The sequence below is a fragment of the Botryllus schlosseri genome, chromosome 5 (genome assembly GCF_051294905.1).
Source record: "Botryllus schlosseri isolate E-star chromosome 5, Bs_hap1, whole genome shotgun sequence".
Lineage (NCBI taxonomy): Eukaryota > Metazoa > Chordata > Ascidiacea > Stolidobranchia > Styelidae > Botryllus > Botryllus schlosseri.
Genome location: NC_137240.1, coordinates 16,403,115 through 16,430,937, shown reverse-complemented (window position 1 = coordinate 16,430,937; position 27,823 = coordinate 16,403,115). Strand labels below are relative to the sequence as shown.

Sequence of the window (27,823 nt, the reverse complement as noted above, 5' to 3'; positions counted from 1 at the left end):
GTTGAGAGTCACAGTCGCCGCAAAACTTCCCCTACCAGGGATCAGTTTTGAGACTCCTAAGCTTTGCTTTGAATCATTATATTCGCTGGCTTTTTATTTATCAAGTTACAGGGATTATAATGATATCGTAAATTGCATAATCCGTCGCCATCGACTCAAGATAACCACTCGAGGTTCAAAAGGGCTCCTCATCCGCTGTGTCGTCGCTGTTCTTACGTGGTCGGGGTCTTTACAAAAAATCCCAGAGAAGGGCTCGATGAAGGACGTGTACGGAAAGGAAAGTGGGACAAAAGCTGAAAAACCGAACGACAACACGAGATGAAGATCGAACACACGCAATCTTCCGTTTCGGAGTAGGTAGGCCTACCGAATTAGCATAGGTTTTGCCTCCCTGGTCCAGGTGTAATGTTTTTAGACGTGCCGACTACTACTGAACAGTTTATTCGATGAAATTACTTACTAATGTAGGCTACTTGTACAGTATACACCTGTGGATACTGCGAACGGCACTATGCAATAGTGAGAAACCTTATTATTGCCTACTTTATCAGGGAGCGAGCACCAAATCTACCAGTTGGATATGACTGCGACATCAGTAGTCGGCTATATCATGATGAATTTGGAAATCCTTCCTGACCAAACGCAACAGCACAGCAGCAAAGTAATTCATCGCCGATATCTCGTCGCACTGCGGGTGATTCTAATTTTACACTAAACAAGCAAGGTAGTAGGTAGCCTACATGTAGGCCTACAATATGTCACTAAGTCTACATAACACTCAGTGATTCCCTAAATTCTCTGTTCAACCACGATCACGCTGAAGATTTTGGTAATTCATGATATATTCTCAAGCAACATTTTAAAATAGGTTCAACAATCGAAATAATAATGACTGAAATACTGTGAGCATTGAAACAAGTCCCCCTTCAAAAAAGTTACAGCACTGTCTGGTAATTCCGGTTCAGCGCCCATCACTAGATAAAATATGAACATTGGAAAACGGGGAAATGCCGCGTAGTTCTCGACAACCCTATACAGCGATGATTGCTATTATGAAAACATCACTCGACGATGAAGTTCCGCCAAGCACGGGTGAAACCTTTTTGACATGTGGATCCGAAATAAATAACTCAGCGAACCGCTGGTGACACATAGGCTTTCTCATAGTTAAAATAGCCTACCATCCCATAAAGAATTGGTGACGATGATGGTAATACTAATCAATAGAGTGCGATATCTGAATATCCGAGAACAAACCGCGCGAAATAGCTTCCATATCATTGAAGAAATTTTGTCAAAAATATTCTTCTGAGGAGTCAGCATATGCAATATACATATTCAAGTAGGTCGCACAGCATTCAAAAGTAGCAGTTTTCACATGTTTTGGTGTTTGAAAGCAGCGTTAGGACAGTTTTGTATCAATTTTAAGAGAGAACTGCGTCTTACACTGAAAACATTTTGTACCGTAGCGTTGGGTGAAAATTAAGGAAACGGGACTTTCAGGTACCAAATTGTACTTTCATATCTCTACAGTGGGTGGAAATGAGTCGAATACAGCCATTTTTACCGAGATATATTCCGGGGGGGTGGAGTGGGTTGTTTTCTAGTACCACGCCAAGAAATCCCAACCTACTCCTCGCCTGGGATATATCTACACAAGCATTAGTGCGTTTGACACACTTTCCCCACTGGAAGGATGTGAAAACTAAATTTGCCATGTGAAAGTGGCGTCTGCCTGATTTACAGCATACGGTGGGTGAAAATCTGTTCAATACACCTATTTTTCATCCATGAGAGAATATCATTTTGAAGATTGCATCTACTTGCACCGTCAACAGTCTGAGACGCGTTGTCCCGATCCACATAACATGTATATGGAAATTTTCAGACCTTTACTAGTCCTACCGCAGTAGCTATTGCACGTCTTGGAAGCGCTACTGCTACTTGCACGGCAGTATCATCCCTAACTACTTAAACCAACCCTGATAAACCGGACAGTGAACAGGAACAATCTTTACGAAATGAAAACGTGGCGCCGGGAAGTTACAATCAACATCAGCCGGTCACGGCCCAACAGGTAAGTGACATCAGCAACATACAGCGCACAATACTACAACGATACCAGTCGTGCGATATCACAATGCTGAGGATGAAAGCTTTTGTAGGATAAAACGGATTAAAATTATCCAACCGAGATGACACCGTTACAGAGCGAACAGCATTCGTGTGACAACAGCCAATCGTTTTGGCTTTGACAACAGTAACGGAAATCTCGATGAAAGAAAGTGGAACAATGATAAAGGGTATGTTATAAATAAGAGCTGAATTGAGATAATCTTTTGACGCTTGACTCGGGTACAGAAATAGGCATGGAGTCACAATGATTCGGCAAACGAGGGCACAATGTTCCAAATTAAAAAAAAACAAAACAGTAAAATATGAAAACGTAATGACAATTGGTCCACTATCCGTAGCGATCGCTTGAGCGGTAAGTTTTACCGTCGGCAGGATTCGCATTTGGGTTTACACATTACAGTACTGAATCCGAATAGCATTTCCCCGTCGCGATTACGGACTACGGCACCGCTGCATTCGGAATGGAATTCGCGTCTTGAAGCGCTCTTGTCAATGGCCCACGGGGTCAAAGTTGACTTCTCACGGATCGGAACGGTCGCTGGTATTGTTTTCGTGAGAAGATTCATCGTCGTCTTCGTAATGACTTGTGCCGCTGTGATGCAATCTGATATTTACAAAACGGAAGCCGTCGCTAACAGACAACGCCGTACCTGTGACTCGAAGGGTCGAATGTTCTTTGCAATCTTCCAGGCGGTGCTGCAATATACAGTATACACTGATTTAAGATGGTGGGATAGCCGAATTTGTAACTGACTTGTAATGTCTTGGAATAAAGGAAGGACAGAAAACGTACGGGCAAAGCCAATCAACAATCCGTTTGTTCAAATTAAAACAGCCTAATCGCATCCCAAGGCGAGTCCAAATTTGCATTATAAATAACGCTGTGTGTAATAATTCTAGTACTCGAATCCTGATCAAGTATTAGTTGTGGTTGTGTAGCGTGAGTAGGCAGAACGCGTTCGAGCACTCCAAAAACACATAAGTACTTCGTTACTGACCACGTACGGACCACATGACCATACTTTGTCAATTTATCACAACGAAAGCAATGTACAAGTGAAAATTTCCTGCCGGAGCGAACTCGCAATTGAATAATATATATACGATGTGTCTACAGTAGGAGTTTGTGTATAATCAAAAATAGTTTATTGAGCTTGAGGCCATCTGTTGAACACGATTATTCGAATTTGTATGCCGGGACAACACAATCAGCGGTACGAATGACATAAAAAGTTCTTTTGAACTCTCCGCTAGTTGCTGATGATTACCCCTCACAAGTGCCAGGCAAAAATATTGCTGTTCATTTCAATAATATACCATTCAATTGTACATTGAAGTTCTGTTTCTCAGAGAAGCTCTTCGAGTAGTTATGTTTTTAGACTACTGCCTCTTACACCCAACACATTTCAGCAGATCTGGAATGCTTACTTTTTTAGTTACTTGTAAATCACTGCTTCCACGTAGACTTGACAAAAAATTTACAATGTTATTTCTACTTGAGTGCCCACAATGACTAAGAGTATTACTTCTAATGATCTGAGTCGAGCCGTGATACACGATTTTTCGAGTACTGAAATTATATTTTCATTGCCACTAAAACCGAATTAAGATAATTAGTTTCAATACTATTTTTCTACTTTGGAAGACCTTAAACCTCGACTAGTCGTATCGTAGCATACGAAACACGTAGTACAAAGCTAAACGAACGTTAGTGGTAATGACGTATCTCATATCTGTGACTTCACACGGTAACACCAAGTAACTTACCCGACGTTGCGTTGGATATGTAACCGACCGGCGGCCGTGACTTTTCCAGGCCTTCATGTCTCGCCGCAGTCGACCCAAACAAACCATTTGCCATAAGCGACGGCACAAGAAATGAATCGCACGAATTGTGACGAAGAGACGCGCGAACCCCGGACAACAAAGACGGCGACGTTCCTCCGTTGTTGACGTGAAACGAGTTTCTGCTCCCTCGCGACAGTCTGGACACGGACGGATTACGGCTGCCTCGTGATCGCCGCGGCGTCCGTCGGTCTCCCGTGTCGGAATCAGACGAGCTGCCGAAAAGCGAAGTCCCGTTTCCGAGCCTCCGGTCCGCGTTGGACCATCTACGGACGTCGTTAGGCGAGGGGTTCAGCGAACGTTCGATGCATGTTGACGTGATGGGATTCTCGGCAGACGAGAATAAGCTGGCCGGCGCTGTGTGGTCTCTCCGGATGGCGTTCTGGGAAGCGGAGTGGCACAAATTTTAGCAGGTCGTAGTGCAATTCGTAGGATAAAATCGAGTATTACATTACCTGACAATTTGGTGGCGATATCAACTTTTCTAGGCCAACCGTCCAGATTTTAACACAGCTTAATGGGAAACCCGAGTTTTATTGCCGTCGACCAGGCGCGTAGCCAGCCGAAAAATAAGGGGGGTTGAAATAAAAGGGGGGGTTCGATTTTTTCGAATTTAGTAATGTGGCATCAATTCATTAGGGTTGTCACTCTTTAATCACAATCGCTAATCAGCATATACATAATAGCATTTTATCCAAGCCATCGAGAAATAGGAGCCAAAGCATGGTAGGCCCAAGACGCGGTGGTTAGGCTAGCGATATCTTAAGTACTAGGCCTATTGCAGATGCGATTGTGTAGGCCAGCGAAGATATCGTGCGCACCAAGCCAATGCAGATGTGATTGTGTAGGCCAGCGACGATATCGTGCGCACAGGGCCTATTGCAGATGCGATTATTCAAGCCAGCGGAATTAGGCTTGCAGGTGACGCGGTAAATCAGGCTAGCAAGGATTGCCGAACGCGCGACAATGAATGACCTGATTTCGCAATCATCTCAGCGGGAGATCGTGTCGCGTTACATTGTGCAGTACAATGTGCATTGTGCACGGACAATCTCGCTAATTGGAAACACGCGTTTCTAAAGGAGGGGTTTTCGACCCCCGAAACCCCCCCTGGCTACGCACCGGCGTCGACGATAGGATTTAAGAGTTTCAAGGGCAAATCCTGTTGTGGATTCAACCGTCAAATCCAAGTTAAAATCCTGAATTCCTTTCGTATCACAAACGGGTCTAAGTCCAAATCTGGTAATGTCCTAAATTCACTCTGGACTCGCAGGAATATTGAAAATCATTAAAATCACAAATCGAATTCAATCGCCAAATCCAATTCGAATAGAAAATATTAAAGCCAATCTGGAATCTCTTAAAATGTGTAATCTCTTAAAATGTGTATCCTAAACATTTTGAGGTACATGCCACCTTAACGATACTATAAAATTCCCACCCAACATATTGTCACTACTCTCAGGCTTAATTATTTCATCCACCTAACCACTCCATAAGGTAATTTTCAACATGCGTAAAAATCATACCAATGGAACGAAACACACTCACCAGGTTGGGTGTATGCAAGTCGTAGCTTGTCCTGCTCTGCCCTTCGCCGTATATTCTATTCGCTCTGCGTTGCTCTGTAACAAAAGAAGTGATAGTTTCGCCCAGTGGCTCTACTTCTGCCCCAGTCAGCCATGGGCGGCGGGCGCCTACCACAAAACCATCACGACAAGCTTGGCATGACCACTGACCAGAATCGCCACCTTTTTCAGTGATACTTGTGAGTTGTGACCGATCGATTCCTCAGGTTATCTCTAAATATCATAACGTGGTTGCCTATCATGCAAAGCGGAAAGCCGTCGTTACCAAATCGGGTGTCTTTTCAGAATATGACCGCTTTTGTAGTAAGACATTAGGCGCTTTCTCAAGTCGGCAGACGGCAAGTAAATTATGAGTTAGCGCAGTCCTACCTGTCGGTCAATATATAGTCTGAGGTGGTCAGTAAAAAAGTAGGTCTACTTCAATGTCTTTTGAGTGGTCACGCGGACAAGTGGTTCTCAGCTTTTTGTCAGTTACGTACAACCTGGAAAATTGCACCACCTTTTCGTACCACAGAATATGAAAGAGACATAATTTGGCCGAGTTCAACTATATACTGTCACCATAGTCTCATTCTTTCCGTACTTATATCGCAAGGAAAACTCCACGAGCCCATCACAAAACCAGCAACTTACCATAACGCCATGAAACCCGCGCTACGTGATTCAAGCAAAAGACTAATTGTGTTCTCGCTTACAGGCATAACAGGAAAAGGTAGTCGGAAACACAGTACTTCAACTTTGTCCGTGATGTTTCTTTGCGCTTGTATTACTCATGGGTCTGTTTTCCATAGCACATGCGAAGATAGTTATTAAACAACATAAGCCTTAACAATGCCGTCATATTGATACTAGTGATGCAAGCTGTCGCAGGATCTAGAAATTTGCCGCGAAATATATGGGATACTTGCATCTTCACTAGAATGATTTTTCCCAACTACACATTATATATTTCAAATCTTTCAATTTCCAGCCTCATGTATACTTGAGTTTGCCACAGTACTTTCAGTACTTTCAGATCTAAGTTGACATTAGTGACTACTTGATCCCCTCAATCACGAGGCAGGATGTCACAAATACATCGCAAGTTTTCAAATAGCGATCAGGCTATGAAAAATTGTTGGCAGTATACAAAGTACGTATACGTCTCATAACGCATCCGCGTATAGAATCAGCCGTCCAATCAAAGCCAAAGACAATCGACAACGCGATTGTCGCGAGTACACAATCTAAACTCGGCGGCCCGTGTTACCCGTCAGTTCAACAATTGAACGCAAACACTTCACAACTGGAGTGTGCACGACTGACGCCACATTCACACGTTTCAAACAGTCATAATCAAGCTTATGTAAACAAAGCAGAGAAACGGTGTGTCCTTATGGTACTACGCGGAGATTGGGCAGTACACAATCACATCGAACGTCATCAGACTGCAGATAAAGATCTTTTTACTCCAAGGGTTATTTTTTGACTGAATTTGTTTTAGCCACCACTGCCTGTATAAATGTACACTGTACAATGTACATTCTAGCATGTTATATGCACAGTTGTTCATAAAGTGCTTGCACCATTTGAAATTACAATGATCGCATCTGGTTGTGCGTCTGATCTGGTGAGAATCGGACAAATAGCTTCAAGATAGTGTAATGGTGATGCGTTAGGCTTCTTGATCGGTAGGTCGTGGGTTCAATCCCTGGCCGGGTCAGACCAAAGACCTGATTACTGATTAGTAACACTGGCATCCATGACTTCCCCGCTTGGCGCTCAGCATTACCGGGATAGCATCGAGGGTTGGTGCAAGACTTAGAAATCCTCACAAGGCCATACCGGTATCTGCACCTTCCTTGTCCAGCAGCATGTGCACATCATGCATATGCACAGATCGTGTGTATGTCATGAGTTGGTGTGTATGCCGCAAAAAAAACATCAAGGACAAAAATACATTGGCTTGGACATCACTACTTTGACTTGAGTATCCACAATGATTACTTTGACCAAATCTGCTGTTTACTTTCTCAAAGCCTAACGCCGCCAAAAGACCGAACGTTAAGTTATCACTATCAGTCTTACCAGCGAGAATTCGGGCCGTACTGCCCCGGCTGCCGTGCCTGCGATGGGTCTTTGCCGAGTTCGATCCGGACGGGAGGAAATGGTCATCTCTGTTGGCGATGGGTTGTACTGAACCTTGTCCTTCCGATGTCCTAAATGTACCATAGGTTTACTCAAGACGGCATGAGTGAGCTATATAGAAGGCCAATGGTTGTCGCGCAAAGCCATTACCAGTAGACTGCAAGATGCTTGCTGTAGACCAGTGGTTCTCAAACTGGGGGGCATGAAAGCATCTGAAGGGGGGCGCGAAGCGGCGGTTAACTAAAAAATCTTTTTGCGCTTTGCGCGATTACCTACAATCGATAGTTCTTGCTTTGTGTAGTCCGAATTTCATATTAGAGAATTCCCTCATCAACAGTCATAACCTTCAATGCCCTCAAACTATCTGTTGGGATTGGTAGCATTCTGGTTGCATTTTTTGATATGGCAATAAGGGGGGCGCAAAATTTTTCACTATCATAAATAAGAGGGGCACGTCTAAAAAAGGTTGAGAACCACTGCTGTAGACCAAGCGACAATACATTATGAGATCAGTGCTTTCCAACTGTTATTAGACTCATCCATACATTTTATTTGCAAACATTTCATCAGCTCAAACCAATCTCAAATAATTACAGGATAGGATAGGACGTTGTATGTTTATGTCCTCGATGTTTTTGCGGCATATAGGGCCTACACCGACTCATGAAATACACAGCCTGTGCATATGCATAGTATGAGTGCATGATGTGCATATGCTGCTGGACAAGGAAGGTGCAGTTACAGCTTTGTATGGCTTTTTACAGAAAGAGAAAATGAGAAGACTTAACTAACTCAAATATCCATTCGAGTATTCTTAACTGAATCCAGTAATGATTCTAATGTTTTGAGTCCAGCAGTCAGAGATGATCTTTCCGAGTAGTGAATGTATATACATCTTGCCACTACTAAGGCACGGAAATCTATTAAGAAGTATAGTTTTGGTACTATTTTCCAATGAGGAATGCTGTAAACCTCAAACAGTCGTATCTCAGCATACGAAACACATATTACAAAGTTACACATGTTACTGTAAATGACATGTCTGCGAAGTCGTGATCAGCCCACAGCTTTGCGCAATGAAATAGGTATGGTCGACAAAATAGAAAATAATCTTCGATGTGATGCAGAGCTGGAATCACATTCATAGTGGTCGCATAAAACTGTCCACATCATTCATACTGTTCCTATTATACTGTACTATTTCTGCCAACACAATTCACTGAATTACAAATCGTCTAGGACAGTGGTTCCCAACCTTTTTCGACTCATCGCCCCCTTTTCAAGCTCCACACCGATCATCGCCCCCCCAAATATTGGGAACCGAAAAAGGCCAACTTTTCGGCTCGACATCGAAATTACACTTTTACAGCTAAATTTTCGTTGGGGCGCCTATGGACAATAAAACATATATGTATATATATATCGAAGTTTTCGGTCAGCACAAGGGCATTCCTAATCGGCCAAGGTCTTCTCGCTGCTGATCGTTCTGGCATACTTCTCGGAGTCGTATGTTACATGGCCTATAACTTAATATGTCTTGGAGCGTCGTGGCGCAGTAACGGCCGTCGTCAAAGTCTTCATTTCCATAAGTCATGCGTATTGTTGTTGGGGGAAGGGTACCCCTAAATCAATATATATGACAATATTAAATCGCGCCCAGCGCGAAAAATTTTTGAAAAAGTTGGAAGAATTTTTTAAAATATTACTCTGTAATTTATGTTAATTCACGAAATGATTTTGGGCCCCTTCGAGTTCGTCCCCCAAATTGGGGGTTTGTGGTGCGGCAGTTACGGTCCTGACTCCATGTAGCCGTTTTAACGCGCCATCGACCCCCTACGTCCGTTTTCGCCCCCTTCGATATTTTCGCCCCCCTAGACCGCGAAATCGCCCCCTGGGGGGCGATATCGCCCGCGTTGGGAACCACTGGTCTAGGACCTAGGTAATGTCGGAGATATAAAATTGGGATTTCAATGGGACGAGGGTTTCGAGTTACTAATGATGGCTATGAGCTAGCAATGGCTGCAAGAACATCACACAACAGAACACCGGTATCCCGATTCACGTAATAGGACCACACATGTGTTCTAGTTGCTTGGCAATTAATTAAAAAACACTAGACCATCAATTAACTAGATTGACAGTTTGTACAAGCCGGTTCCTCAGCCCAACAACTTTTGACAAATGCATCACAATGACAGTTAAGGAACCACTGTACTTAATATCCTGGTATCAAGTTAATTTGAATCATTGCTAGTCGGCAAAAGTAAAAGATATGCACACTTTTCATCCGCACGAAATTTGTGCCGTACGTTTATGAACTTGTTCGCACAGAAGTGCATATACTTCATAATCAGTCAGACTAAATGTACCAGTAGATGAAAAATGCTCATCCAAACATTTGTGTTCAGCGTGGATTGTTTTCTGCACCGTGTTGAGACGTCAATCCAATGGAGATCACACAAACAATTCCCCCACAAACCTCGACAATTTCCTTTCCAACTGCATTATACACGAGCTGAGCTCAAGGTAGAGGTTGTTGGTGTGCTCCAGCTTCTGTTCGTAATGCTCCCGTATGTCTTGCGCGTGCCTGTGAAACATGACGTGTTGCATAAACAAGTAAACCACACCGCATACTCTCGGGCCTACCGCAGTTCCTCCTGTCTTTGTTTGATAAGATTATCGTTGACTTTGTGGATTTGCGTGCCGTTGATTTTGTAATTCTGCAAGCAGGCCGTGATTTCGTCTCGCCAATCAGCCTAGGTATGAGGAATACATGACAGAGATGGCGATGCAGACCGGGGCAGTAGTTTGGCAGTTTTCAGTCTGGCAAAGATTTTGCACCATGCGGCACCAAATAGCCACTTTTGTCCACGTCAATTCGGACAGTGATGACTAATTATAATGTTTATGCACGAATGATCATTCAGTTTCATATGATATTAAATAAATTACAAGTTACCACTAATACTTATAGAAATGCCTATGGTTAAACAAGCAATACTAATACGATATTACAATTCCATCTATCACGTCTCTGAAAAGCCAAAATCTGGCCTAGTGTTAGGCCGTGAAAGCTCTGTGTGATCTGACAACCGTGATATAAAAACATTGATTCAACTATTTGCAATCCTCACACAAACAATTCATATTCCGGCATTACGATGGATGTTTATTTTTTTGCAATTTCATCGATAGGCTACAGTTAATAAATATATAACACCTACCGATTCAGATTAGGGTTTGATCAGATAAGATGACCTCCGAAAAGGACGTATCCTTTCCTATCCCAGCACAGTTGATAGAAAATACACGGTCAACTCTCTCACAATGTAACAAACTGGAACATTCACAGATGGGTTGAAGATTAGTTGTAAGTGACAGTGCTAGCAGCCGCTGATATGCTGCTCATTTTAAATGGTAGTAGAGCTGTAAAATCTCGCATGTGGGGTAGGCTAGCATCATCCGTCGATCTCACCATTAGCAGGCTACTTTCCGAGTGTAAGCGTTCAAAAGTAACCAGTCGGAGTAGATGCAATGTACTTGATTATTCGGTTCAAGTAGAAGTATTTTGCAATTTTAAGGCAAACGAGACAAATACCTGGGATTTGAAAAAGGATTCTTGTGGCGTGGACAAGAGATCAGCCGCAGCAATTTCGATGTGCCGCAACACCTGTTCAAAGTTGGGTCTGTTACGGGGCTTCGGTCTCCTGCAAGTGGAGAAGTCGGTTGTTAGAAGCTGGACTGCTCTGTTCCAACGTGCACCGTACTTGAATACTATAGCGATTAGCAGGTGTGGTAACACTTCAACAATATTTGACAAATGTCTGTATCAAAAGCAGGGGAGACCCCCATGGGGTCGTTTGCCTATTCGCTGGGTGTCGCGGAGACAAGTACTTACCAATTACTATTACGAAAATGCCAATGAACAGGATGCTCTTCTCGGCTCATGTCTGAGTCTTGTCAAAGTAGTTATCATTGGTACTTGAGTAACAGAAGTGGAAGTAATGTATATTTCTACTCAAGTACAAGTAGAAGTAGCGATTTCGAAAATTAGATTTGCTCAAGAGGTTGTGCACTTTCAGCACTTAATCCAAGGCTTCTATTTTTGAAATTGCGGGGTGCAACCTCTTGGCTACCGTAACACAAAAAGGTCGATGACACTGCAAGTAGCTGCGATTATTGGAAAATGAATTCAGTGACCGTGTCCTAGGGTTACCATACGTCCTCCTTTTTAGCAATTTGCCCCCCGTTTAACCATGTTGGCTATTATAACCGTGATGCAAACGGACCCTAAAACTACATTCTATTTTACAAAATTCCAAAGTTTAAAAGTAGGTAAGTTTGCAAAAACAACTGTTCAGAAGCGGAAGTAGGCTAGTCTCAAAACACAAGCACTTGAGTAAACTATGCAAGAAGGCAAAACCTACAGAGTACCATAAAAAAAAAACGTAGGCACTTTATTACCGAGCACCTCTAGAACTTGATCAGTTCAGAAACTCACCAGCATTGATGCATCAGCAATCTAAACCCCTCCGGACACGACTGCGGAATGGGAAGACTCATAGAATCGCCGCCGACGCCAAAAATAACCGCCGACGGGTCCACGTCCAGATACGGGATCTGACCGGTCAGCAGCTCCCACAGAATCACCCCGTAGGACCTGAGGAGAGACACAGTTAAAGAGCCGTTCGACTTTTTCTCTTAATTGCGAGTTACCAAATGTCTATTTTCACAGAGATGGGTTCGTTTCTGATCACTTCCGGAGCCATCCATGCAACCGTGCCTGGTGACGGAAATGTTACATTGCTACACGAGTATGACTATAGGAATAGGACGTTTTTTGAATTTTTCTCTTCCTGTTTCTGCGACAAAATACTGGCTCATGTAGCTTAGCAATGCACGATACACATAGCCCAGACCCGAGATCTGTGCATATGCACACCATGCATAATGCGTCCAATGACATTATCCAACTCTGCGTACTGAGTAGCGACAGGTATTTCGAAATACTGCCAACTCGAATAAGACTCCAATATATCTCCATGCGCAAATCGAATCACTAGCCTTATTTAAAGAACGGTAATTATTAAAATTCACAGCAGTCAATCTGTCTCACCATAAACACTAATTGGGCAGTGTCAGCAAAGTCCTCTATGTAACGACAGCATTAAGTAAACATAGGAGCTCATTGACCTAACCAAGATCATGGTTCAAAGTGCAATTCAATTTTGGAATCATTCATGTCACTCTGCACCATTGTCGGTGTTGTCAATAGAATCCGTTTTTCACAATTACTATCATAAATGCGGGTGATGATTTCTGCTCATCAATGTCCGTGCCTAGCAAGGATTGAAGTAACAGTTTTATCTCGGGTTAGGAAACTTGACTGACCTGCGAAAGACATTTTGACGCTGACATCGTCAAATTTCTTTGACGTTCCGAAATCGGATATCTTCAAGATATCGTCGTCGGTCACAAGAACACTGAGAATAGGTATGATACTTTATTACCCTCGAGAAATCGTGTAGAAATTAAGTCAAGGAATTGTACAAATTAGCCACATGCAGCGTACGTTCAACATTAAGAGCAATTTGCTTCTAGGAGCTTACAGCGAATTACATATTGTCATCAATCATAATTGAATGAAGTTACATTACCAGAAAGTCTGAATATATTGCTTCACTACATGCCAGTAGGACAATTAAGATTATTTATTTGCCTGCAATAACTCAATCAGGCTCCTACTAAGGTACTGGCTGAGTACAGAGATTATCCTGCTTGCTGGCATATCTGACAACAAAGTCAGTATAACGAAAAGGCGTAGCCTGCAGGACAGGGGCCAGCAAAGAAAAAATTCAAACGGGTAAGAGGCAAGGTCTTCCTTAAACAATGTGGCATAGATTACAAATAAGTTCCATTTGTTCACATTGATACAGGCTAATTCCTTAAGAACTGATTGTTTTGATCGTTTTGGTAGCCTGCTGTAAAATCATCAATCCTGGTAATCATATACAAACCAAAAATGTGCTACTAGTATGAATGTATATAATTTGAAGTAATATCTAATAGGGCTAGAATGGTGGTACAGTCAACATCAGTATCCATTTTTAATGCATTTAGTAGATGAGCATCTGATCAATTCAAGATAACACAATCTTACCCAACATGATTCATACCAATTCAGATTAGCAAGCAAAATTAAGACAAAGGTAGTAGCCTATTCCATGTTCCAGTGCTCCACACACAAGCAGCCATGTGCACAGCTGTTACTCAACAAAGCCTGCATTATAGCACAGCCGTCATACTTCATCAATATTCATAAGCTCCACTTCATGTTAGGAGAATATTTCTATGATCTTCATTAGACAAACCCATTCCATGACTCATCTACCCAAAATGCAAGTAATATATTATAGTACAGAAAACGGTTGCATAGTTCTAGCTGCAGGTCTAAACATTACCTGTCTTTCTCCGATATCAAACAACATATTCATTACAATGCTACAGGTGTTATATTTCCAAAACCACAGCATCTACTAATTCTAGTGACTATAAGGGCTAGGTATAAACTACTGAGATGCCATTATTGCTAGTCGAGTACTGTAGATACTGTACTTATTTCTTCAAAACATATACGAATCTACACATCAAATTACAATTATTCCAGCATAATTCACAAACACACATTTCAAATGTGCCCAAACCTGACAATTGCAATTATAGCCATCTAACCCGAGAATTGCAATTATAGCAAGCTATGGCGACCTTCCCAATCGAGCAACACCCATGCACTCGCTACGTTACATAGCACAAACGGCGACTGTACTTTGGCGATTTAAGATCTCGGTGAATGACTTTATGCTGATGTAGATACGACATGCCATGTGCGATGTGCCTGGCCCAGTCCAACAGAAGATTTGGGGTGATGAGGCGTCCGCTATGCAATACCTCGTAAAGGGGTCCTTTCCCACAATACTCCATCACGATACAGTAACACGACGGCGATTTAGAACATATGCCGCTGAAATGATACGTTTGGCAAAATTTGAAAATCAACATCATACCGGCGGATATCGGATCTTGGCTCACATAAACGAAACGATGTTTTCGTGCTTTAATTTACAGATTTCAGCCGCCTTCAAAGCTTCGTCTTGGCGTTTCACTTTCTTAACGGCCACACATCGGTTATTATATCTCCCCGAATACACAGCGCCCTGACTACCGCTTCCTATCCATTCTTGATCCGTGATGCTATCGAATGGGATCTCCAAATGGCCTGGCAAAAACAAAACATAGTCAATACCGGCAGGGCACTAAACAAATAAGTCCTACACCACCAACTGCCACAGAACACAAATGCATCAATCGTGACGCTAAGTTACCTTGATATGTTCCATACATTATTTGTTTCTATGATAGCTTAACTATAAGTAAAATTTGACACAAAGCTTCAAAATGCAAACTTCGATATGACCAACGTACTCAGGGTCAGAGTAGTGCTACATATCAAACAAAGACATAGAGAAACGCACCTACTTCGACAGCAGTGCATGTGAAAGATAAGAATTACTCAACATGACTTCAGACCTGTTAGCATTGCGGTATCTCGTTTGCCAAACATCGACCAGAGTGGTTCCATGCAGCCCCACAGACCGAGCGTCCTCTGTCGGGTCGCGGTCTTGATACTGGCATTGTCGGACGCATCTTGCCTCGTACGTCCGACACCATTGGAGTGTTCGATATCTGTGAATGGCAAAACGAAACGCGTAAGACAACCATGGACGATTGATACCAAATCGATATTCATACAATCATAATAAATATCATATGATATAGGTACCACAGCACAGAGAAAATCATAATTTCGACGATTGCCCGGCATTTCAGCATGTGATACATTCTGATACAATGAAAAACAACAGATTGGCATGTGACACTTGAGCGTATAACTCCATAGTCCCAACTCAACCCTAACTCTAATTTAAACCCACATTCCACATATAAAGCTTATAATTATGCCAAAGGACCAATATCGACGCCAGGATCCCCATGAGAAGTGTTTCACAATTATGGGTTATCGGAAATTCTAAGTGATGATTTTTACTAATTCATGGAAATATTTGAGCAATAGCATTGTAGAGTAGAGTATTGTTCAATATGATGAGGAATCAGTGCTATCAACATATGGGAGCAAACAGGACTGAAACAGCACTTCGTCAGCCCCCCCCCCTCCCCATAAGCTGTGGATGATGACGTATTCGGAAATTAAGGGTATGCAATGAATAAATATTCAATTAGTAATTACACTTTGTCAGGGGGGCTTGTTATTAATTACACTATATTGTGGAATTACATAATAATTTTGGGTTAGCTTCTAAACCCCCCCTACTTGGGGGTTTGAGGTACCCAATAACGGTCCTGGGAAAAAGTATAAATAGAGGTACTTTACTTTGCACAGAACCATATGGTTCAGATTCCTCTGATGTACTCCTTTTATAATGTCCAGTTCCTTCCCCGTCAGATCTTTTACCGCGGATGGAGAGTTGGCTGAAATTGTTCAAAGATGAGAGAACTTGCAGAGATATATATTTCAATTATAAGTTATTACTATGAAAATGTTTTTCATGCTCTCATACCAAGGAGACCTTTGTGACAAATCCGAGCCTCATATCTAGTAATAGTGGTGAGATCATCCTTGTGTGCAGTCCAATAAACAGTGAAACCACGGAATAGTTTTTATTTGGAAGAGAGCAGTAATAACTGGCTATACAGTATACACACATCAAAGGCTGAGTAGCCTACTCAAGGAAGAAGGTAAATGATGTGGAGTGGATGACAAAAATAGAGCAGAAGATGATGCTGATTAAAACCAGTTATATCCTTATTTATTTTCTTCATTTCTAATACGTCTTTCATTTGATATAAATAGTGTAGAACTTATGACCAAAACAAATGTCATAGACCTATGTGTTGGTAGCGTCTTATAGATTCTTTTGTGGAATACGGGGATCTTCCTCAAGAGATGCGATAACTTTTACAAGGCCTTCTTCACAGAGTATGGATCAGATAGCTCATTACAAGAAAACAGAAGCAAGAAACAATTCGGCCCGGCATGAACGTATTATCTCAGCGAATAGAATGCGGCCTCCCGTCGTCTTGACGAAACCTATCACGTGTCACTGGTTCTGGTACAAGTCAAAAAATAATCTGAGGTTTCACAGATTAAACCAGTGGTTCCCAACCTTTTTTGGTGTCAGGGACAAGTTTAGAATTTCAGAGTACGGTGGGGGCCGCACGAATACACTCATTAAGTATAGCAAAAATTATAAAGTAGGGTTACCATACGTTCTCTTTTGAGAGGATTGGTCCTGTTTTTCGATTTTTTTGAAAGTGTCCTCGCCCAAATGTCCTTTTTTGAAGTTTTGTCCTCTTTTTACGAATTTTGGTTAAATACAGGGCAAAATCGACTGAGATACAGTAAATCATCACTGAAGTAAAGTTCCCGCGGGTATTTCGGGAGCTGAGCAGTAAAGTTGACATTTTTTGTAGTCAACCAACCACGAAGTGGGGAATATTCACCATTTTTTCAGGATCTTCCACCAGTTTTTTAAGTCTGAATATTTTTAAGAAGTGTCCTCTTTTCAGATTTCCAAAATATGGTAACCCTATTATAAAGCATCAACGCACGTATCAACTTGACCAAATGATTGCAGCTCTACAGAATTTTTGTCTGCTTTAGATCAATGAAAGTTCACTAAATAGAGTAAAATTGAGGAGAACTGGACAGCTGCTGCCGGGTTTTGCCTTGACCATAGATTTCTAACATACGGATTGACGCACACTGCACAGCACATCACACACGGTTTAAACGCTGAGAGGCCTACTGCTGAGCCCGGTAAAAGCAGCGTAATTGGTCGTCCTATAGTTTGCAATCCGAGCGTACAAATTTAATATGTCTGATTCAGAAAATACAAATTTAAATATGGCCAAGGCAATGAAACGAACACAAAATAGTCATAAAAATATGAAAATAGGCATTGCTCCGAACAATCGCTCGACGCCATTGGCAATTGTTATGGTCATTGCGTTGCCGCGCTCCAATTGTTCAGAACGATCGACCTTCGGCGGCAACTTTGGAATAGTTTTATTGCCCTGGCGAGATTGCAATTCGTATTTTTGGAATCAGTGCTGCACCATATCAATAAAGACCGGACATATCAAATTATTCGGACGCTTCGGTCGCGAGCTATAGGACTACCAATTATGCTGCTATTAGCCGGCTCAGCAGTACGCATCTCGGCGTATTCAACCACGAGTCACGTGTTGTACATCTATCCTTAGATTAGTTATCAATACCTATATCTATAGCTACTGCTCGTTCAACTGGAAAGTTAGGGCACATTGCATTGAAACAACAGTGACGTAACGTTAGCACTCTACTCACAACTTTCCCGCAATTTTAATTAAAAACTTCAAACTCCAAGCCAAGCAAGAGTATTTTATAAATATAAATTTTATTTTATGTCATAAATCGATTTCTTAATATTTTTGTGGGGGCCGCAAGAAGACTAGCTGGGGGCCGCGGTTGGGAGTCACAGGATTAAACTATGAAAATTGATAATAGTAATCAACATAGTGATACATTCTCACGAGATGATGTATTTATCAACACAAAAAATTCAAACATCGAGTTCAAATTTTACTTGACATCCAAACGTAAGACCTTGGTAGCTTTCACACTCTATTTAATGTCCCCTTGCGAATGAATATAACTTTATTATCCAAAGATATACTTCATTCAGGACACAAAATGAAGTTCATAAAGCATTGTGATATAAAATGAACATTAGTAGGAAATATAATATAGCATCAAGGCCGAGTATTGATCCTAACCTGCGCAATGAGTTACACTTGAGTACTGCTTGTTTGAGAAGAATTGGTTTCCACAAAAACTTGCCATAGGCCTGTGTACCGTAGGTCGTATTTCAATATTTAACTGCAACACATTACTGTGATTAACCTACAAGGACAAAATGAAATACTACAACTATCCGCATGTACATGAAGACACAAAATAATACCTTTGCGCAAAGTCCAAGTTGCAATCACTCCCATATGTCGGACTTGTGATAGCACCATTTCCAGTGACAGAGCTCAGGCTTGTTTTAAGTTCGACTGGTTCTGCAATTGCTTCATTCGACAGCGCCATTGCGTACTAGGTCAGCAAATCTTAAAGACCATTCAATATCACATTTTATTTACGCCTTCTTTTGCCATTGTCAACTGGTACCGGTACGGTCCGTCTCCAAATAATGATATTGCTATAATTATCACTATGACTAATAAGAATTGAAAAGAAAATTAATTTCAATCTACTATACAAAGAATTCCTCAAGAGTAGGTAGATAATTATAATAATAAATTCGGTTGATAAGTTCAATTTCACCCAATGGTACGGTAATCTCAAGCTTGCATGATTTACGGGGAACACTAAACGATGGCGATCATGGGGAACACTGGTCGCAGAGTGGAGCCTGTCAGTGGAGAATACCGAAGAACTGGAAGTGCCGTAAATTTTTCATATATCATCATTATAGTAGGCCTAAGATCGAATCATTGATGCAAAGGGAAACTAGAGGCATTTGGACAATGAAAGATTTAGCATTATTTACCTTTATCAACTTTAACATGAATATTGCGATTGCAACGGGAAATTTAGTTATGGTTATGAATGATGGTATATATACTCACTGTACTGTTCACTTAAAGACTCAATACTCATTACACATTAACCCCTCAAGGTATCGCCTGGTATGAAAAAATGCAAGTGCATTTTATTGAATATAACTTAACCATAGTAGTTTTACAAATACAATATCATATACATTGTAGATCTGGTACTCATAAATAATACAACATCTGCCTCTAGTCTCCCGAGCCAGCAACCACATAAACAACTTGCCTTCGTCACGCTTCAATTACTCGTAGTAGTCACAAGACCACTGAGTGGTTTCAATGAAATTTTGCTGTAGACAGAGAGAAGAGAGAGAGAGAAGAGAGAGAGAGAAGAGAGAGAGAAGGGAGAGATAAGAGAGAGAGAAAAACCATTTGGCCTAAATGTCGTTCTTTATGCAACACCACAGCAGTATCGTTAAAAATTGGATAATCCTGGAATCGAGTCGAGTCGGAAAGGTGATCTTTTTTAGTCAACGCAGCAAGATTTGCGGTAACAATTTTAAAATCAGCGGTTTTCTATCAATCAATCAATCAATCAATCGTCATATTATATTTTCATCTGCCGAAGACACACACAACATGTATAATGCGATATGTAAGACACACAATGCGATGGAATGAACAGCTGAGGATGCCGAACGACCAACCAGTTAGGGAATTTTGATTCCACAAAAAAAAACACCAAAGCGCACAATCATACCCTACTAACGGTAGCTGAACAATATATTATACCTTGGAGAAAGGAAGTTTTGGGTATAGCATTTTTTCGTCATAAAATGTGGTTTGACTGCGTAGTATTTGGTGGAAATATCTCCTGTATTTTACTGCTTGGCTGTTAATTTCCTTTTCGTAATAACCGATTCCAAGGTGGACGGCGACCGGCAAATGTCGCATAGAAAGGAATATGGAAGAACAGAGAAAAAAGGAAAACAGACATATACGTTGTATTCACTAAAATCAAAATTGCACTAATATCCAAAAAAAGATTTTGCAATCAAAACGATATGACCACATTCAAGAGGTGGTGTGGACAGTAATCATGACCATTATGACCCTGTTATATATCCGGCAATAATATGATATCCGAGTACGCATAGACCAAGGTGAGTCTTCGATGGATAGATAACAATTAACAATGCGTCGATGGTTTATGGTTTATGGTTGGATAGCGAGATTATCAAATCATTGAAGAGTTTTCTGACACTGTTTTTTACTTCAAATTTAGTCAGATTAGCCAACGGCTAGCACATTTTTCACGTAATGAGCAGTGAATACTCGTCGAATACCGTAGGTCTCATTCTAAGTACATTTTCATATACGCGAGGTGACAGCAAACAGCCCATTTGCTTACCATTTCTATTGATGAATGAACATCCGGTTGCCAGCAGTGAAATAGCCTGCCACAGCTACAACAGACTGTTGATGAGTCTTCTCGGCAGGACTGTCGGTTGTGGGCTATTGAATGAGTTATTGCTTTCGTCTATGAATCGTATTTTCCTTCTTGTTTTCACATATACACCAGGTAACCGAGGATATATACTGACTCACATAGATGTCAACTTCAGGTCCTCATATAACTCTGGCTCATGTAGAGAGTTTTTCTCCATTTCAGACGTCACTATACTAGTGGTAGTCAGTTTAGATCCGTATAAAATATTGTGGATCATATCTCAGATCGATCGAAGTTATTCAAGAATTTATTAAATTGTCGACTTTCGGATTGGTATATACACAGTTGGAGGAACCAGAGGGTGAACTCTGGGATGGAGGTCTTGAAGGCCACCTGCGAACTTGTTGATGACTTCGTTTCCAGTGGATCGTCAGTGGGGATTGATAGCTCGAGTGGATTTTGGAATAACTTGTCGAAGGATCATTCAGCTGCCCAGATGTAAGACAATTGGCGTTTTCCGCGATCTCGGTTCAGTGAATTCGAATGGAAGAATTCTGTGTTTCTTTCCATTCCTCTGATGCGGTTTTAAAGTAGCGTCATTCGCATACCCGGTTACGTGCCGCCCGTAACCGGGGACAATGACAATATAAACGGATGCTGCATAGTAAACAAATGGGATCACCTCCTCATAGTGATTTCAGTTACAGGGTGTTTTAACATTCTTAAAATAGTCGACATCAATGTCCTAGCTCTGAGTCATTTTGCGTGTCATGCAGATTGAAACGCGAATATTAAAGCCGGAAATCATGACCAAGCTAGTCGTGACTGCGTGCTAACTTCGGAGTCACATCATATGGCGGGAAAGTTGAGACAATTATGCTGTTATGACGTATTTTATTCAATTAACGCGAGTAGGTTTAGGCTACACTGCGTTTTCGTACTATTAGTTACCATGATCCGACGGCGCAAGGATGAGAAATATTTTCATTACATATAATTCACATCAGAGTCCACATATACATGTGGAAATACGTTGGAACATATAGTACTACCACAGATATCACATGCGTGCATGACGAATGCATCACGCACACTCGCACAGTCGCAGCACTCTCTGTAACTTTCTGCAAATAAAAAAATATTTTGACAAAGTGATAGGTCGCCGTCGACGGGAATCCACGTAAGGCATAAGCGCATAAATTTGTATATTGTCAGCGCGTGAATTATTCCATATGCAACATACATAATTCAATAGGCAAGTGAAATAAAACTATCATGTCGTGGTATGCGGGTTAGTAAAGTACGGATACATGGCTATAAATATAAAGTCACCATTGCTACAAGCTTTGCCGCGTGGGAAATATCTGCAATATTACACTCTAACGACAGTGTTGACAATGACTAGTGAAATTTGATACTCCCTATGTAGTCCAGACTCATTCATTCCGCCTTGCTCAAGGATCGCTCTGAAAATATGAGTTATGTAACAGAAAATAAACACGCTTCCCGTATAATATATCGCCAATAACGGCTATCGTGATTTAATGCTAGAAATTCTCAACGAAATGAGGAAATATTGGTATTCCCATAGTATTTATCATTTTTGCACTCACCAAGTTAAAGATACACTAGTGCACTACCCAGTAAGCGCACTGAATAGGCCTGTAGGTCGCAGTATGTCCACTGTCCAGAAATGACCAGGACAAATACTTGGGGTAAAATGAGATGCTATTGCGAGAATATAGAATCCCAATGAGGTAAACGCGCGAAGTTGGAAACTTTACAGGCACATAACCGGTTTAAAAGATTCTCGAGGTAACCTATTTAGTATTTATACTGGCGTGATTGGGCAATATCGTTATTTTGAATATTTAGCACCGGGTAACAGTTGTTGTCTATTGTGTGGCTCAAGTCGCCATGCAGCCAGTGTTATTTGCTCATATATCGTATTTCAGTCTGTATAGGTCTAAACCAGTGTGTCCTAACCCATTTCGACTCATCCCCCCCCTTAAAAAGCTCGACACAAATTATCGCCTCCCCTCCCCCCATATTTACGGATCCGAAAAAAGGGACATATAAATGGGAAATTTATTCGCGTAACTCTGAACGCTGGTAAATTGAGTAAGAAGGGTCGTTTTCCGTGACATTACTCGAAAAATTACTTTCCGTTGGGCTGACCTTTTTTAGTCAACGTAATACAATGAATAAGCCGTCTTTGTTTCTCAAAATCGCCCACTGGGGGCGATATCGCCCACTTTGGGAATCCCTGGTCTAAACTATAAAGTCATGACAAACAGATAGGAATCCTGAATTTACTAGTCGTGAATGTAAGACGTAGTTATATAACAATAGTGCTTGCTGAATGAATCATCATGGAATGCAGAGAAGCATTGCTTATAAGTTTTGTCCTGATGTTACAATGTTCAATGCGTTATTCAACTCCGCCTTAGCGGACGCTGTTTCTGAATTTATCATTTCTAATGTAGGTTTATTTTAATTCCATGTTTCCGAAATTGTCTGATGTGTTCTGGCCCGTGGTGATCGAGTGCCATATCCGCGCATTGAAACCTGTCGAGTTGTGTTATTGTGACACATTCGCTAGAACATAAGCATAATCCCGATACTTATTTCACAGGTATGCAGAATGTCTCATATACAAGTACATCGCTTTGTCATGCGGGCTGGGTAAGTCAGTTTACACAACATCAACGTGTATTTTTTTGATATTGTGGCGGCTGATGAATTCTATATAGCAGTGTGCTACCACCTCGATTAACATCGTCTGATTCTTAAATAGTGGATGTTTCATTTCCGGTGTTACACTGGCAAATGCGCTCGATTGAATTTATTACCACCGTTTCTATGGTGTAGTGACGTAACAGTTGACCTTAAACAACTTGTTGACACCGGTGAATCCGCACACAACCTGCTTCCGCCGATCTATTCATCGCTCCGCTTCTTCCGCCAGGCGACAAGCCCTTGTTTCCGACCTTGACACAAATCAAGAATATTTGCGCTCCTACCGAATCCGCGGACGGCATGACCGTGTCGCCGGTCGTGGCCGTCAAAAGTTCCGGGTCGTCGAAATCCAAACACCACACCGGAAGTGACGACGTGAAATCGACCCCGAAGAGAAAGTTCAACGTGGCTAGGCGACGGAGTGACGACGGAAAAAAGGGAAAAAAAGACGGGGTGGAGTCGGGCGAATTTCGCAGGAAGAATTCCAGGAACATGTCAAAGTCGATGCAGTCGTTAGAAGCTACTGATCAACAAGGTAGTGTAAACTGTTAAGTATATGTATAAATGTATTTGTAACATATGATTAACACACAGTATAGGTTTACTCACGATATTAGTTGAATACAATATAGTTTTGAACACAAAACGCAGTGTGTCAAGCATTAATACTGAACAGTTAAGTGGTCACTGGTCAGAGGGTCTCGTCCCCGTCTGATTTCGGTCCTCAGTATTGCAAATAGTACGAGATGAAGGTCATGTGTCAGACATAAAATGTGACTTAGCCAGAGGGGCCAAAAACTTTCTTACCCCAATCTAATTTTGGTTTCAAGATTGTGACGTCATTCATATTTGTGTCGTCGCCGTAGGAAATTTACCAGTTACACTCTTATTGCACACGAATATCAACCGTAGAGTCACCACGCTGGGTCTAATATAACGTGAAAATTTTGAATCATCGGTGACGTCAACCGGGGTCTACGTAGGCCCCGCGTCAACTCATTTACGATTCGCTTGGTCACTTAATTACCGAAGCCCCGTATCGTGAACGCTATGCGTTACCATATTTGGCAATATTTTGTCATTATTTCCAAAACGGTATATATCGCAATCTCATTTTCAACCTTCCTTCAAGACAGGAAAGTGTCGAAACGACTTGGGGTAGTCTTTGAGATCAGACGCCAACCTGGTCCTAGGCGATGGAAAGAGGAGGTATGCACATGCACACTGAATGAAAAGTAAAAGAAGTTAATGTAACAGAACAAGCGACAAAATGAGGTGGCATGTGACGAATGGCGAGATCGATATGTCAGGTCGCGGTCCGGTAAAGTAGAGAGCTGACCAGTATTCATTGGAAATTTACCATGACTGTCGTCAAATATTCGTACTCTTGACATGTCAAATCCGTTTGGCCAACCGGAGTAATTTTTTGCAAGCAAAAATTTGAGAGGCGAATCATACAGAACACTATATGTTACCATAAGTTAGTAATCGAAGTTGTCGAGACTGTATTAAGAATTTGCATTGGGCGCAAGAGTAGACAGACTGCATCTGTATATGCTCCTTCGCAAGACAGCAACGCATTTATTTGACTACAACATTCGTAGTAAGCAAATTTCGCCATTCCTGCGCGTATAGTGCTAACATACCGCCGCCGTATTCTCTCATTTTGAAAATCGTTTTTTTTCTTGCGTGCCGATGCATTTTTCTCAATGGAATGCACGCGAGTATACTTTTCTATAACAATGTGAGAAAAGTGCCGTTGTGTGTGTTTGTCGCGCATTTCAGATACTCTTTCTGTACTCAGTGCGCACCAAAGGCCACCACTAATCTGTTCACTCAGCAACATTTTCGTTTTTAGACTAAAAAATATCCGTATCGCCGTTCCTCTGTCACCTTACGGCATTCGCTGCAGCTACTTTCGCTGTTGCGTTTCGTGATACGGGGTAAATTCAGGTTTGCTATTCACGAAACTGTTCGCTCTCTGTTCAAGCATTAGACGATTTGCAAACGCAACTAACTCCGAAAAATATGGGCTCAGCAATTCAGCCCTGCATGCCCGATAGTCCGCACGTATGATATATTCGTTAAAATACAATACCTGATCTGATTGGGCCGATTTATTGTATGTGTAACACCTACCACTCTAACATGCAGTTCTCAATGATATCACAGATAACAAAGTCGACGAACAGGACAAAATAGCGCAACGCAGCGTCCTACTAACGCTCAATTACGTTTCGAAAATGTGCGATATGTCAAGATGGGACTTCACAAAATTAAGAGATGTTTTCCTTACCTGGAACAAAGGTAAGCGTTTGCTTTCAAAACTTCTATTGCACAAAAGTGGGAATGCGTTAAAGTGAACGCAAAACACGCTGATACCCTGCTCAAATTTCATATATTTTCGATCTATTTGTTCGGTTTTTCATCACAATATGATATTGGTGTCACTACATTACCGATATTGCAACCTGCAACATCAGTCAAAATGGAATCCTCTGTAAGACCTTGTTTTTCTAGAAAGCCGCAATTGCGCTATATGTTTTGTATCTGCATTGATATTGATTGTTATGCAGTACGCTGTATTATTTTCCTGGGTTGTTTGGTTGCGTAAGTGTAGTGATTGGCGGCAGCCGATAAATATTGTTGCATCTTGCGATTCCCGTACGGTCTCAACTCGAGAGCATTTGCAGTCTTGCCAACATGTTTATCACCTCAGGAGAGTTTGTTTTCGTTGTAGTAGCAAAATGTTTGAAAGCACATCCAAGGAGGCCCTATTTCATGTTAGCTCGCCATTATAGCTTCCTTCCTCTATACGGCACGACTAGCAGCCCATTCATGGTGTAAGCGGCAGAGACATCGCCACCGCTTTCTTGTTGCGACGGACGCCAAGTTTCGGTGCTTTGGCAGCAGAAAGCAGACTTGCGGCCGCTTTCGTGGTAACGAACTTTGGTCACTTGCCAACTGTCTTTTATCGTGCCACATATTTGTTTTGGATAATATATCTGACAATCCATTTCCTGGCATATCCGATATCATTATTTATTCATAATATGCAGCGAGTGATTGCGGTGATCCCGTCGTGTGGAATGCAATCTTGTTCCGATTCTCAGATAGCGCTACTCGATATCCGATATCTTTGTAACGAGTTCAAAATAAACATTAATCAGTGGCGATATTCTTTAAATGCGTCATTTATGGGGGAAATTAGCCTTATTTGTAAGATCGATGTATATTTCAATATTGCATGGATTGAACGCCCGTGGAGGGAGGTCATCAGACGCTTTGAACGCATTTAATAGGGGAGATGTGGTACCGATGGATCACTGGGACCGAAAATACTTTGAAAATTCTCCATGATAATTCCATGATTGCACTCCGTGAACTTGTCTACAATTGCATGCTGGCAAAATCTTTCCACACATACAAAAAAATTCGACGTGCGCGAGCAATGGGGTCTCTCACAGATGATTTTTGTTTTAGGGGGTGTGAACTAAATTTAGATCGACATATACATTTTTCTTTGTAACCTTCAACACGAACAAACCAGCAATCATTTTTATTGTGAAGTGTAGGGCTTGTATCAGGCTATGTAATGGCACCTATTATTTTTTTCAGTACTTTCCTTGAGTGGACTTTTTTTCGATTTATGTATAAAATTCGTAGGGTGGGGACCGATGATACAATAGCCAAATCAAGCAAAATAATCAAGCATACTAATCACGAAATAAATGAAACATGCCTATGTATAGAAAATCTTTATGTAATAATTGCATGTGATGTTTTATCGCTATAACGAGGTATTTGGAAGTCACGCTGTCTATTTTTATGCAATAGGTAGGTACCCTCAAATTTATAAGTCCGAGCCTAAATCGAAACGTGATTTTATGACAACATTTGAGTTAATATTTATTATATTTTTTGACAGTTGCGACCAAATATTCTTCTTTGGCTTGCTGTAGCTTAGATTATAATACTGAGAAAGAAAAGTAGTCACATTTGAGTTTTTTGGGGTATATGTGTCATTGGTCCCCGGGTCGTGTGTCATTGGACCCACCGGGTGGGGACCGATGACACGTTCGAGCAACAAATTTTGAACGTCCAATAATATTTTTTGAGAAGACGGATATTCATGTATATGTGCGCGATAGGTAGAGCTTGTATCAAAGTGCTGAGCCAGCAAAAGATCTGCTGTTTTCGGCTGAACATTTCAGGGTCAGCGATCATTTTCCGATTTTTGATCCATCGGTACCACATCTCC

General features: G+C 41.5%; 2 protein-coding genes across 2 annotated transcripts in view; one reads left to right on the top strand and one right to left on the bottom strand.

Annotated features, from left to right (window-relative positions):
* Positions 1-1,997: 1,997 nt before the first annotated feature.
* On the bottom strand, positions 1,998-19,064 carry LOC145439244 (mitogen-activated protein kinase kinase kinase 13-B-like). Its single transcript, XM_080316743.1, has 16 exons — positions 18,779-19,064; positions 16,147-16,244; positions 15,285-15,440; positions 14,787-14,973; positions 14,524-14,718; positions 13,089-13,180; positions 12,414-12,480; positions 12,199-12,357; positions 11,296-11,404; positions 10,344-10,453; positions 10,177-10,284; positions 7,638-7,768; positions 5,533-5,606; positions 3,904-4,363; positions 2,787-2,832; positions 1,998-2,728 (listed from the first exon to the last, which is right to left on the bottom strand). The coding sequence occupies exons 1-16, from the start codon at positions 18,904-18,906 to the stop codon at positions 2,656-2,658; spliced, it is 2,193 nt and encodes a 730-aa protein (XP_080172869.1). The 5' UTR covers positions 18,907-19,064; the 3' UTR covers positions 1,998-2,655.
* Positions 19,065-20,875: 1,811 nt separating this feature from the next.
* Positions 20,876-27,823, top strand: part of LOC145439241 (uncharacterized) — a 49,613-nt gene continuing 42,665 nt past the window's right edge. The window contains exons 1-4 of the mRNA XM_080316740.1: positions 20,876-21,321; positions 23,459-23,508; positions 23,792-24,097; positions 25,735-25,869. Coding sequence (XP_080172866.1) covers positions 21,197-21,321; positions 23,459-23,508; positions 23,792-24,097; positions 25,735-25,869 — 616 coding nt within the window. The 5' untranslated portion in view covers positions 20,876-21,196. The remainder of the gene's footprint in view (positions 21,322-23,458; positions 23,509-23,791; positions 24,098-25,734; positions 25,870-27,823) is intronic.

What these genes read in the sequence shown, in the direction of transcription:
- LOC145439244 (XM_080316743.1), bottom strand. Translation starts at nt 18,906, where the DNA reads ATGGCGCTGTCGAATGAAGCAATTGCAGAACCAGTCGAACTTAAAACA. An exon ending in CGTCAAAATGTCTTTCGCAG is followed by an intron (nt 12,481 to 13,088) that starts GTCAGTCAAGTT and finishes TTCCGTCACCAG; the next exon opens with GCACGGTTGCATGGATGGCT. An exon ending in TTGCTGATGCATCAATGCTG is followed by an intron (nt 11,405 to 12,198) that starts GTGAGTTTCTGA and finishes CTCCACTTGCAG; the next exon opens with GAGACCGAAGCCCCGTAACA.